General features: G+C 39.6%; 1 protein-coding gene across 1 annotated transcript in view; it reads right to left on the reverse strand.

The window, feature by feature from the left end:
• Window positions 1-376: 376 nt before the first annotated feature.
• The window catches only part of LOC149138623 (uncharacterized), an 89,227-nt gene continuing 75,589 nt past the window's right edge, over window positions 377-14,014 (reverse strand). The window contains exon 4 of the mRNA XM_089447188.1: window positions 377-622. Within this exon, the coding sequence (XP_089303314.1) occupies window positions 515-622 (108 nt within the window). The 3' untranslated portion in view covers window positions 377-514. The remainder of the gene's footprint in view (window positions 623-14,014) is intronic.

The raw sequence follows: 14,014 nt of genomic DNA on the forward strand, positions 1-14,014 counted from the left end.
GCAATGCAATGTTTTTTACCGCTGTAATTTGAAGCTTTTGATGTTAACCTGACCTTTACATCAATATTCAATTCTTTCAACTGCCGCTGTAATTTGAAGCTTTTGATGTTAACCTGACCTTTACATCAATATTCAATTCTTTCAACTGCCGGGGCGGTGACAACATTACTTTTATTAGTTCTTATCTATCTTCTTTTTTAATTTATAATTCTTTCATGGATGTTATGGCTTCTAATAATAAGTTTTTTAACTTTGTTACTGACCTGCCAAATATCACGCACACTATCAAAGCACAATGCAACTTACAAGATCGCAAGAATGGTAAATTCAGCAGCCATCCTGATCCTCCTAATCTCCTTTTCAAGAGCACATGTTACCCTTAAAGTGTTCTGTAGTAGATAATTTTTTTAATAAAAAAAGTGAGAAAATACAATAAATTGAGAATACTATGGACATCTTATTAACAAAAGTATTACAAGTAATTGACTGGTAATATTACATTTTCAAAGACTTTCTAGAAATTATAATCATTGCGCTTTGTGTTCTGCAACCGTTGTTTTTCCTCCTCGACTTGAGCTAGCAATACTTCAAGTTCAGCCTCTGGCAATTCCTCTAATCGCTTCTGCAGTAAATGCGGAATACATGAGATGACGGATTGAAACAACTGTCGTTAATAAGAATCGCAAAACTCACAAAACGACATGTTACAAATCATACTGCATAGTCTCTGAAGCAATAGTCTAAAGTACAAACTGAACAATAAGTAGACTGTACAAGTGTGTACGACACACACGAAAAACTTACCCTATATCCAGTCCTATTTGACCACCATACAAAACGAATATGAATTGCAGAGTCAAAACTTGAGTGACGTAAAACAGAAATGAAAGGCATATGGTTATTACAAAACCAATAAAGACGGATCATTATATGTTTGTTCCCATCTGCATATAATCAGGTATAATCTTTTTAAGTTTTCTCTATTTTTTCATCCTTTAAAAACTGTTCCTAGACTCCAGCAGATCTCAAGTCTAAATATCAGATGAATCAATTTGTTCATCGTTGAGGCTCCACTAACTCAAACTAAGAAATTGAACCAGTGAGCTCTGCAAATCCATTCATCTTGGGCTAGCCACAGAATATAGTGCAGGAAGAGCTCTCTCAGACATATCATGTAAGCCTCTATAAAACCATGGCTTGCTGAGAACAAAAATCTTAATCTACTCAGCTTGTAAGAAAAATTCAGCAATCAAATAAGCACACCACCTTATTGTTGGATCAGATATCAAATGCTTGGCGTTGGAAAAAAAAGAAGCAAATTGTGGTAGGTAACAAAATCCCAAAAGTAGAGAAGAAGATTTACTCAAATGATTTCAGAAATTTGAAGTCTTTGAATACCCTAGAGCAATCCCAATTCCTTAGGACTGGCCCTATTACAGAACCCAGGAGAAGGCAACAGGATTTCCTCTACTGCACTTTCACTTTTAACAGACATGTTTGATGTAAATGATAGAAAGCAGGTTAAAGCTGCAATTAAGAGGTTGTTTCATGGTTGTGGCAGGCCCCGTAATATTGCCAAGCACCCCTATGTAAAAGAAAGGTTGTTTCATATTTGTGGCAGGCCCTGAAATATTGCCAAGCACCCCTATGTAAAAGAGGCAATTAGGATGGTGAATAACAAACTCCAATGGTACCTGCACCCAACTTTTAGAAAATCTAGTGTCTTTTGAGTGAGGAGAAAACTCACATTGAAATGAGGCTACAGAATATCCAAAATGGTCAGAAAGGCTTTGGGTGCCACGATCCTTTCTATTGCTTTTAGTGGTTGGGCTGACATCACCCAAAGACCTCTTATTAACTAACATTCATGTCTCCCCCAAAGGGCTGGTTGTGATTCATAAATTGCATAATACTTTAGAGAGTATTACACATATTGCATATTTGACAAAGCCTGTTTAAAGAGGCAACTCGGCATCTTAATAGTAAGAAAATAGTGCAAATCGTCACTGAATGCAGCTGATTTCACGATCCCTCTTGCTCAGACTATCCATACTCAGACAGTTCTCTCATTTTTCTCCTTCATATAGATCATCAAGCTAGCTCAGCTGTGGCATAAGAGATACCCCACCCTCATTTCTCAGATTTACAGATGCACTTATGGATGTTATTCTTGCTTGGAGGTGGTGCTATAAATTCTTGGTCTTGCTGTGAAAGTGGTAAACTCTAATGAAATTTGATAACATTATAGTGTTATTCTTTGACTCATCATACCATGGGGGGCATGGTTTTCTTTTAGAAGTACTGCCATTCCTTGGGTCAGCTTGTACTACTGGGAAACTAGGTAAGAGAGCGTCTTACACATCCCCCATAATACTCTACATTTATACTCTACATTTTTTGCTGTACTCATTGTCTCCATCCCATCCATAAAAATACTCTCCTTTTCATGTTTGACTTGTCAAAGATGACAAAAAAGTCTACATGAAGAAAATCTTAAGCTATTAAATGCCCAAAAGACTAAGAAGTGGAGAGCAAATAAAATAAAATCCAGAAATGTAAAGCTTGGGTGAATGCCACCTCACTATGAGGCCATTGCCCCTAGTCCCATGTGTTGATTTTTTTGTGTAGCATCGGGAGGTATTCCTGCATGCCAAGAGGTCTCCTAAGTCGGCCTAGGAGAATTGTAAAAATTAAAATTAATTAATTTTTTGGGGCACCAAGTCGGCCCAGCCATGAAGGGACATGTCCCTTGGGGAAATTTGCCCCATTCGACTACTATATATTGATGATGTGACATCTCATTTTACACCAAGCAAGTAAGCTTCATTTTTCTGAGGCCTCTTGGACAGCCAAATGAAGAGCAATAAGGACAATTTTTCATGTGGAAGAGGGCTGCAAGGAGCTGAGCATGAAGAACGCTGCAGGGCCTGATTTCTGACAGAGTTGACCAAGGTTGACTAGTATGAATTTGACCAGGTTTGACTGATATTCGGACTTGGATTTTGGCACTGATTTCTAGACAATTTGGAATTGTAAACCTTGCTGAAGAATAATTTCTCCTAGAAGAAAAGTTGCTGTGTTTTCTCCCAAGTTATGGTTTCCCAGGGTAAATTTGTCGTCTCTATTGTGCATGGCTCTCTCTCTATGATCTTTACTATTTCTGTTGTATTTACTATTGAAATCTTCTGTGTCTAATTGCTCAATGATATCAGTGGCAAAAGATAAATTGTTTAAAGTTCATTAGGTAGTAATTATCAGATCAGAGGATTGGTTTCTACTATGCATCTTGTAGAAAACTCAACATTGTATCAGAGTTTTTTGAAAAGCAGCCATTGAAGACAGTCAAGAGAATGAGGAGGAGCAGCTTTCCTGTTCTAATAGGCTGAGTTAGCTGTCCTAGAGAAGGCAGAATAGGAATTCTACGCATGATATATGTTCTAGTGTTGCCAGTCTGTGAGAAGGTCTGGTCAGGAGAAAAGGGGGAAGCTGAGGTGGAGAAGGCTGACCGCAGGTCCAGGAAGGTCTATTAGTAAGGCCACAGCCAGTCTAGGGTTGGCCGAAGAGATTTAGAAGGTTGTCTCAACTCTAGTTGCTAGACCACAGGCTAGACAGTTAGGGCCTCAAGCAGGCCAAAGTTGTGAAGTGTTGAACAAAGGGCTGGGAGCCGGAGGAAGGCCGAGGGTCTCAGAAATCCTTGAAATGGCAAATTGACTAAGGACAGGAGTGACTGCAAGCATGGAGGACAGGTCCTAGCCCTAGTTGTGGGCTGAACTATAGCAGAAAGGTAGGCCAAAGCCTACAGTAGAGGGCAACAGGAGAAGAAAGGTTGAGTAAAGGCTTTCAGTAGGACATCCAAGGCTGGAAGAGGCCTAGAACAGCTAGCTGAGGTCCGCCAAACCTAGAAGAGGAGGGTTGTGAGACTGTAAGTCAAGACCTAGGGCAGATAAAAGGCTAGACAAAGGTCTGTGTGGTGGCCAAGGGTTGGACAGCAGGGAAAGGACTCTGACAACAGATAGCAAGGCCACGGAAACAGTTCTTGCTGAGAATGGCCTTGATTGGAATGTTCTTAGACCATCAAGTCTTGTGATAGCCAATGGATCCCTTTCGACAGATCTGAGTTCACAATCTTTAAAACCTGGAAACGAAAGTAGGTTGTCAGTGGATAAGGGGAATGCTGATGTGTTTAAAGATAAAGAAGCACCTGGAAGATCGGCAGCAATCGAGACAGGGAGCTGAGTAGTCTTCATTAATGTATTCATCTTGGAGTCTTTATGCCTATTGAAAGTCCTAGGGTTTGTGTGATGAAACCCTAGAGCAAGACTTGGAATGATAGATGCAACTCGATAAATCAACAAGATGAAAAAACCCCAGTCCTTATAGTTCACGCAAGAAAAAGGAAAGAAAGTAGCATGCATCAGCAGTTGATGTTGAGGACGAGGATGAGCATCCACCTCAGAAAAAGACAAAGGAATCCAAGATTGATCAGATTGCAGATGGACTTCATTAATTTCTGCAATGATGCAAGGATCAAGAGGGAGTTGACAATTCTATACAACCCTTGGCAGTTTCTTTCTTAATCAAAAGACAAGTACTTCATATTTTTTTTTCCCTTGATTACTATTATTTTTATTCCTTGGTCAGCCTCTTGTCTTTTTGTATATTTTGCTCGGTTATAATTGTTTCTTCCATGGCCTCCTGAATGAGGTTTGCAGGTACATTGTGAAAGCTGCCACGGCAATGATTCCTGCAGCAAATGGCAGCATTGAGAAGAACAAAGCAAAGTTTGTGGCAAGAGGGTTCTCCCAATCAGAGGGAGTGGACTACAAGGATATTTTTGCTCTAGAATCCAATGGACAGGTTCTTGTATGGCCTAAGGGCTCGGGCATAGACTCAACAAGAATGATTAGTGTTCGAGAGGGAGAAATTGTACAAACATCCAAGACCGTGCCTAATGACAGGAAGAGCTTCCAGTTTTGAAGCAGCAGACCGTCGGGAAGAGTAGAAGGACCAACTATCCTAGAGGATTTCATGGGTTGACATTTTCAAGATGCTCAGAGGCAAAAGGTCTCTAGGAGCAGTATGCCTTTCTTTGAGGAGACCATGTCAGATAGCAGAAGGGCTTGCTTACATGATAGTGGGAGCAGCAATAACAAAAGGAATTACTTACGTGATAGTGGAAGCAGCAATAACAAAAGGACTTGCTTATCTGACAAAAGGAGCAACAGTGGCAAAAGGATTTGCTTTTGTGACAAAGGGAGCAGCCAGGACTACCACAAGAAGACCCGCTTCAATGTCAAAGGGAGTTGGCCTCAGAGTTTGAAATAAAGGATATTGGCCCAATACACTATTTCTTGGGATTGGAGGTGTGCATAGAGCTGATGAGATCTTCTTTGGACAAGGGAAGTTCATTGTTCAGATTTTGAGGAGATTCAATATGATGGGCTACAAGTCCATGGCTACACCTATGGTGACCAATTTGAAGAAGCTAAGTGATTTTGCTTCATATTCAAATTTGGTGGATCCCATGATGTACAAGAAGTTGATTGGATCCTTCATATACCTAGTTAACACCATGCCGAATATTTGCTTTATAGTGAGCACCCTAAGTCAATCTATGGTTGAGTCGAGACATGTACATTGGGTTGCAGCAAAGCATGTGTTGAGATACATGTGTGGTACACTTTGATATGGTTTGAGATATGTCTCAGGTGGTGAAGTAAGTTGCATTGATATACATATTCGGATTGGGTTGGGAATGCAGAGGACAAAAAGAGCACATCAGGGTCTTGCTTCAGCTTGGGATAAGCTATGATATCCTAATTTAGCAAGAAGCATACTTTTGTCGCATTCAATTTAGCAAAGGCAGAGTATATAGCAGCTTGTGTAACAAGTTCTGAATCAATATGACTTCGGAAGCTTCTTACAGGACTCTTTGATCACGTCACTTCATCCGAGACATGGTGCAGAAAGGAATAGTGGAGCTTCAATACATATCCACAGATGAGCAGATTGCAAACATTCTCACCAAGCCTCTATCTAGAGTGAAGTTTGTCTACTTCAGAGACAAGCTTGCCGTGATACAGAATGTCTCCCTCATTTAGAGGGAGGGTTGACTGTTGATGTCTTTGCAGGATCAAGTTAGACCATCTCCTAAAGCCATAAAGGACTTTGGTTGGGCCATAAAGGACTTTGACATATTGAAAAATCTAAAGGGCAGTGCTCGGATGATTTATGTTTCTATTATAACTGCTTGTGATGTCTTTTTACTTTTTCTTCTTTATTAGCTTCTTCTCTTATTATTATGTTCGTTCTTATCATCAAACAGCTACCAAAACAAGAAGAACAATAGTACACAAGCACACAGGATATAGGTTGCAAGCCAGGGCTAAAACCTCTCCACTTGAGAGGAAAACTCGTAAATCTCCTCTTCTTATAGATTCTTCATTTGACGAACTCCAAGACCTTTAGACCAAGACTAACACCCTTCCAAGACCAAGTCCAGCCTTCTTGATGATGTGCTTTCCTTGTCGAAGTCAAACCCAGTCAAATCTCTTCCAACAACACAACTTCGAGCCCCAGCAACAGAATTTCGGCCTCTACTGCAACTCTGAAATTTTTGGCCCTCCCAGTAGTAATTGCTTCCACACGTGTGAGCTTATTTCAGCGTTCCAAGACTTCTTCAGACCTTTGCTTGACTTTCTTTCTCTTCTAGGGCTTGAGGATGACCTAATGAGCCCTCCTTCGATCTTCTTTTTGCACTTCTTCCAAGTTCAATCCTACAGCAACAAAACCCTAACCCAACAGTAGAAACCCTAGCTTCCTTCCTTCGCACATGTGAGGAGAGAGAGAGAAAATAGCCCAAACACTTGATCTTCGTCCTCCTTCTTCCTTCGCTAGCCTTTTTCTTCTTCTTCTTCGTTCACTTGATGAGAGAATGAATTGTGCCTCTAGGAGGTCGAGTTTCCTCGTATATATAGGCTTCCAAGGCAGACGAAGTTCCTCAAATTAGGCTAACTTCTTTGATGGCAGTCCGACTTGGCCTTGGAGGGTTTCTTGACACTTTAAAATACAAAAATAATTCTTCTTACAGGTTACAATGTGCCCGAAGGGGTCTTCAACATATGACAATGAATCTTTTGGCTTCTTGACCTAGGACAAACCCTAGAAGCACTCAATGGGTGTTTGGCCTCTAAAAAAAAGACCTTGGGAATGAAACCCATGCTCCAAAATAAGAATAATAATTTTTCTTTCATTTTACAATATACAAGAATCAAAAGTACATTTCATATTTATGACGATCGAACCTAGTTACACATTTTTCAACATAACCAAGGGATATAGACACATTCACCTAAGAGGCCAGAAGGACTTGGTTGGGTCACAAAGGACTTTGTCCAGAGGTGAATCGCCCAGGGCAAATTACAAGATTGGACAAATCTTATCCTGAGAAGCCAAAAGGACTTGTTGGGTCATAAAGTACTTTGACCAGAGGAGATAGATGTAATTCACCTGAGAAGACATAAAGGACTTTGGTTGGCCCAGTTGGCCAAGGATGAATGGTTCCAGGATTAACTCTCTCCTAAGAAGCTAGAAGGACTTAGTTGGGTCAACCTTTCTCCAGTAGTTTCTTCTGCAATTTCGACCAAGCAATTTCTTCTGCAACTTCAACCCAGCAATTTCTTCTGCAACTTCGACCTCGCAGTTTCTTCTGCAACTTCATCCTAGTAATTTCTTCTGCAAATTTGATGCCAACAACTATTCAGCACTTCGACTTGCCCAGCAACTTTCCAGCACTTCGACTTGCCCAACAATTTTCTAGCACTTCGACTTGCCCAGCAACTTTCCAACACTTTGACTTGCCCAACAACTTCCAACACTTCGACTTGCCCAGTAACTTTAGAAACCCTAACACAAGAAAGAGAAAGAGAAACCTAAAACTTCGATCTTGCTTTTCTTCTTCTTTTTCGTCCTTTTCCAACTTCTTCCTTGAGGAGATCGAGCTTGATTGTTGTGTATACAAATGAGGTCGAGTTCCTTCTTATTTATAGACTTTCTAGGGGTACGAATTGCTTCCTTCAGGTCGACTTGATCTTTCATGTAGGTCGACTTGCTTGAGGCACCATGACAATGTCTTGGAGGGCCTTTGACTCTAATTTGACTCAAATCAATTTTTCTTTACAATATGTAACATGCCCAAAAGTGTCTTTCATACATGAAAATGACTCTTATGACTTGTTGACTCAAAGAAAAGCCCTAGAAGCACTCAATGGGTGCTTGACCTGAAAATAAATTTCCCTTGAGCATGAAACGAATGCCTCAAAATGACAATAATAAATTTATTTGTCTTTACAATAAATAAATAAAATCATGATTACATATGTCATTATGAAGACCAAACTTAGTTACATATTTCCACACTCCCTCTTAACTAGGGAGGTATTCATAATCCATACAAGGTACTTGGACATTCTCAAACTGAAGATTTCTCATAAGAAGAGTCAGATTGGTAAGCCATCTCATAAGCTATCTTATCAGCTTATACCAGAGCATCTTATCATACAAACCAGTATTGTCACATAGCAAGGCCTTGACTAACAGCTCTATCTCTCCACAAGATCAGAGCACAATGCTGGCGAGAGACCAACGACTGACAGACACCATCATCTTTGTCTCTTACAGCACATACCCACTAGGGCGTTCACAGGGTATGTCCTTTTAGGACAATTCCTATCTTGGAATAACACATACTCAAGGAATTTCCTCTTCGACTACTCTTACATCTTGGATGCCCTACCACATCCTCAAAGAGTATCAGAATCAATCTCAAATGCTTACCCAATCCTACATTCTTTCTTCACAATATGAGGACAAGAATGGTGTGTCTATCTCTCCTCGTGGCCTTCACTAAGACTTATGGTTGTTAGTCTTGGTCTAATGCATGACACATGAAGTAGAGAACCATATTTGTCACTCCCTCTTGACCAAGGAGAACCAACTCATTCCTATTAAAAGAATATACCCAACCACCCTCTTAACAAGGGACTTGTTCAACAACAACTCTTTGGAGGAGATCATGGTACTCTCAGTTGCTAGTAGAGTTCCTCCTTTCGATGCCACGAACTCCATCTTCTTCATTAGGCAACCTTCATCTTCTAGTTCTTCTTCATAAGGCATCAACCATCCATCACTTTCCTTCAACAAACTATAGGATTGAACCAATAGTCATGTCATCCTTCCTTTCATCAGAAATTGATCTTTCAGTCCACATCTGGCTTTTCTTCATATAGCTACCTCTTCCAAGTCATGCTTCCTTCAGGATCTTCCATCCAACCACATGAGTGCTAGTTGTAGGTGACATCTCCAACTCTCTTTCAGTAGCCTTATATCAACCCATCCAAATGTTGTTCAAAAATCAATAATGAACATCAAATCAAAGTTACTTTTTATGATGGCCTTTTATCATGACATTTGCTTGCTTGCAACATCAACATCTTGCACATTCATAAACATATCTCCAAGACTTTCAATGTCAAGGGTCTCTTTTCTTTATAGACTTTATCAAAGTCTTCATATCCTTTCTTTGAAGATATTATAGCCAATCCTTTTATTCATTGGATGTTGATCAGTTATCTTATCTTACGTGACCATAGTTGCATCTTTCACGGACTCTCCTTCCTTTCTTCACATATTGTTCCTGAGGAACTTCCATACATAGTTCCTTCATCTTATCAACTACCTCATATTCCATATGAGGACATATAGTTCCTTCATCTTGTTAGAAAATCAACAAGGCAGAAAGATTTTCTTATTCTTGATAATTACTTGTGATGTTTCTTGTTATTATGATTCTTTATATCTTCTTTCTTTTAATTCATCAAGCAATTGCCAAAGCAGCAACACATAAAACAATAAACACCAAATGTAGGCACTATGCCAGAGCAAAAACCCCTAAAGGGGAAAACCCAGTGAATAAATTCTTCCTTTCAATAGTATTCTTTGAGACTCTTCACCCTAGACAAAGACCAAACCTTCCCTCCACACCAAGTCAGCTTCCAAAAATTTTGACCCCTTTCCAGCAACTTGAACTAGGCAACAGCGTCCGACAACAATGAAACTTGGAAGGCTTCGAAACAGAGTGAGAGAAAGAGGCACCAAAATTTCAATTTTCCTTTTCTCCTTAGACTCCACGCAACACGCACTTCTTTTGGCTTCCCGGCTTCAGACTTTGCACTTCCCAACTTCTTTAGAGATATTGAACTTGCTTGAGTTGATGTGTTTCAAATGAATTTGACTTGCTTCTATTTATAGGCTTCAAGGGAGGTCAAATTGATGTCCTTAGGCCGTCTTGATGTGGAGGATACATAAATTACATTTGACTCAATACTTAACCTTTTTACATGATTCAAAAGCCCAAGAAGGGTCTTTTTAAAAGTACAATGACTCTATTGACTCAGAATAAATCCTAGAAGTCCTCAATGGGTACTTCGACCTAAAACATGGTGACCCAAGCATTAAACCCATGCTTTAATAAGTCACAATAATAATAATAATAATTCTTTTCTTTATTGTTTTGACAAGTACATTTCATGATGACTCAAATACATTAAATGAAGACCGAACCTAGTTACATTTTCCAACACTCCCTCTTAACTAGGGAGATATTCATCATATACAAGTACAAGGAAAATCTCAAACTATATGAACAATGAAGAACTTTAGGCACCGCAATGCCATGGACTAGATTCCTGACCAGGGCAATCTATCCATTGGTCTCTCAACAATTTAGGCACCGCAATGCCATGGACTAGATTCCTGACCAGGGCAATCTATCCAAGTGGGAATAAGATGGACTCAAGCTTTCAGCCCCTCTAGGTACCATCAGGCTTACTTGCTAACCACCAACCCAAAGATCCAGGTGTGTATCCAAAACAGAGCTCTATGATCAACACCACCTTTCCAACTTTGGGACCTAGACATCAACACAAAGTGTCGGCCAGATGTCCTCCCATGCAATGCTTCACTCACAAAGCCTCAACACTCCTTGATCCAGCAGATCAAAGATGATCAATCTCTCCCAATCAAACTGATTGGTAACTAGCATGTTATCAAATCCTTCGAGAGATTCACCTATATAAACACAACCCCAATAAAATAATATACTTTCACATGTACATAAACAAATACAAACATTCGGGGTCTTTCAAACAACTTGATGTTGCTTCTCAACTTTTTATAGTAGGACTATCAACGAATCTCTTGACAAAAGATTCCTCAATCATACACTTTCCTTTCCTACTTCCCATGTAGCAACATATCCTCCGAAATTCATTCTTCAATTAAAACCAAGTTATGCCCTCCCTCTCAACCAAGGAGCATCTTTATCCAGACTCCCTCTTAATCTTAGGCAAATCTCTTCTATTCAAGCTTCCTCAGGGAGATCAGCTTCTTCTTTTCGGCGTCAGAGAATCTTTCGTGGCTTTCAACCATTTCATCAGAATCATTATCATCCTCATCATGCTTATCACATCAACAAGCATCTTCCCCATATTGAAGATTGTGTACCTGCACAACTTAGATAGCAAGTGAAACCAAATCTATAGAAGCATGAAGTTAGCCATATCAAAATCACTGAAGCATTTCAACTTTATACATATCAGATACCAAAACTTATTTACAAAGAAGAGACATATACTCTTCAACATCTTTCTAGGGATTTTGTCATAAACCATAGACTACTTCATAACAACTTTCATTCCATCTAGGGTTTCAATGTTTCTATTAAAGGTGTAACGTACCCTACTACAACATATAGTAAACCCTAGAAACAATTCAAACAAATATAGATCTACAAGGTATCTAACAACTTTCAAAGTTCATATGTTAGATTTTCCACTAGGATTTCGTACAAATCCTAGATTTCATACAAAGGAGTCAATCGAAACCAATCATGGCTTAGTCATTAACATGACCAGCTTCCACTAGGGTTAGTTGCAAACCCTAGATTTTTCAATCAAAAATCAATCCCAACTAAAACTCAGATTTCAACAATCTTACACAACTCTCAAATTATCATATTATCATCATACATCATAGATTTTTTTACTTCTACTAAGGTTTAACTTCAGAACCCTAGAATTTCATTTTCATAGTCTCAATAATCATTATATAAATAGCTCTCAAATTGTTATATCACACATACTAGAGATTTTAACTGTTACTAGGGTTTGGTTGCAAAACCCTAGATTTCCAAAGATCATCCTAGAATCTCAGACAAGGACTTAATATCAAATCCTAAGACTTATGACCATCAATAACTAGGTCAACACACATATCTAGGAATTATTAATCATACATAAGCATAACATATGTCCGACAACATTAATATATTAGACATACACTGACCTAGACCAAGCTAGGGTTTCAACCAAATTGTTAAAATTGGCAACCAGGGCAAAACTTCATGTGGGTCATCTTATTCATGGCTGATAATACTTTTATTAGATTCCTCTCGTCGAGAGGTGTAGGATTGATATAAAGATCATCCGATTCCGATAAATATTCATGGAGATATGAATTTATTTTGATTATGGAATTATTATCAAGCCGACCTACAACTCATGTAGGCTCAGAAGCCCAACAGTCGCATCTATTCACCCACCAACGTTGTGTATAAATATAAGAGGACTTTTCCTCATTTAGACTCGCTCATCTCATCACATCTCTCTCTCTCTACTGCGCAGATATGAGTCTCTTCTCTACTGCGCTGAAATGGGTCTCTCTCTCTCACACATGTGAAGCCGGAAGCTGTTGAATTTGAAGCTGCAACTGCAAAAGTAAAGATTGACTTGCGTGGCCTAGAAGATCTCCTCATCTGAACTGCGCTGTAGGTTCATCTGAACCTCCTCTGAAAGCCGCAACTTTTGGTGGTGGAATGAAGTCAATCCGACGAACTGTTTGCAAGATATCGATTGCCCTAGTTTGAAGCCGGAAACTGCTGAAACTGAAGCTGCAACTGCAGAAGTAAAGATTGACTTGCGTGGCCTGGAAGATCTCCTCATCTGAACTGCGCTGTAGGTTCATCTGAACCTCCTCTGGAAGCCGAAACTTTTGGTGGTGGAATGAAGTCAATCCGACGGTCGGTTTGTGAGATATCGTCTGCCCTAGTTTGATAATGAAGCCGCTAATACTGATGCTGCTGATCTAGGGTTTGCTACTGCTGATATGAATCAGATTTATTGTACTATTTCTCTCTGCTGAATTATTGAAGATAAAAGAAGATTTGATCAAAGGGTTTCCCCACACATTGTGGGGTTTGTCCCTGGCTAGCCGCCACATCTTGTGTCTCTTGTCTTGGCTTGTTTTCTGTCGATCGTTTAATGTTCTATCTGCACTTTACTTTATGTACATGTGATTGCTAATCGGTGGAATATAATAAGAAAAAGAAGTAAACTGTTATAAGCATAGAACATACCATAACTTAACATGGTATCAGAGTTGAGGTGAAGACAAAGCCCGAGCAAGAGCAAGAGCAAGAGCAATCATTGAAGAGAAGATTGGCAAGGCTATCCTAAAAGAACTATGGGGTCCTCAACACTCTTTCCTGCCGAAGACAAGCTCCATGAGAAAGCTGACTATCACGGATGGAAGATGTCTATCGATCTAACCCTTGAAGATCAAGGAGTGTTGGACCATGTAAGAGGCAATATTGTTGAGCCTTCATCAAATGCATCTGCTGCTGCCTGGAACAAATGGAAAAATGGAGAAGTCAAAACAAAGAAGATCATCCGGGACTCTATCGACAAGTGCTTGGTGGCCTACATCTCTGATCTAGACACCTCCAAGGAAATCTACGACAGACTGTGAGTTTATTTAAAGTTAATGATGCAAATCAAGTTTTGTTTCTTAGACATAAGTTGAGGGAAATCAAGAAGGGTAAAGATGAAAGTATGCAAGCATACTTCTTAAGAATCACCGAGATCAAGAACGATCTCCTATCTATTGGGAAAACCATTAC

Source organism: Pinus tabuliformis, chromosome X (genome assembly GCF_031772625.1).
Source record: "Pinus tabuliformis cultivar Carrire ecotype Pingquan chromosome X, CPIR1, whole genome shotgun sequence".
In the NCBI taxonomy this organism is placed as follows: Eukaryota; Viridiplantae; Streptophyta; class Pinopsida; order Pinales; family Pinaceae; genus Pinus; species Pinus tabuliformis.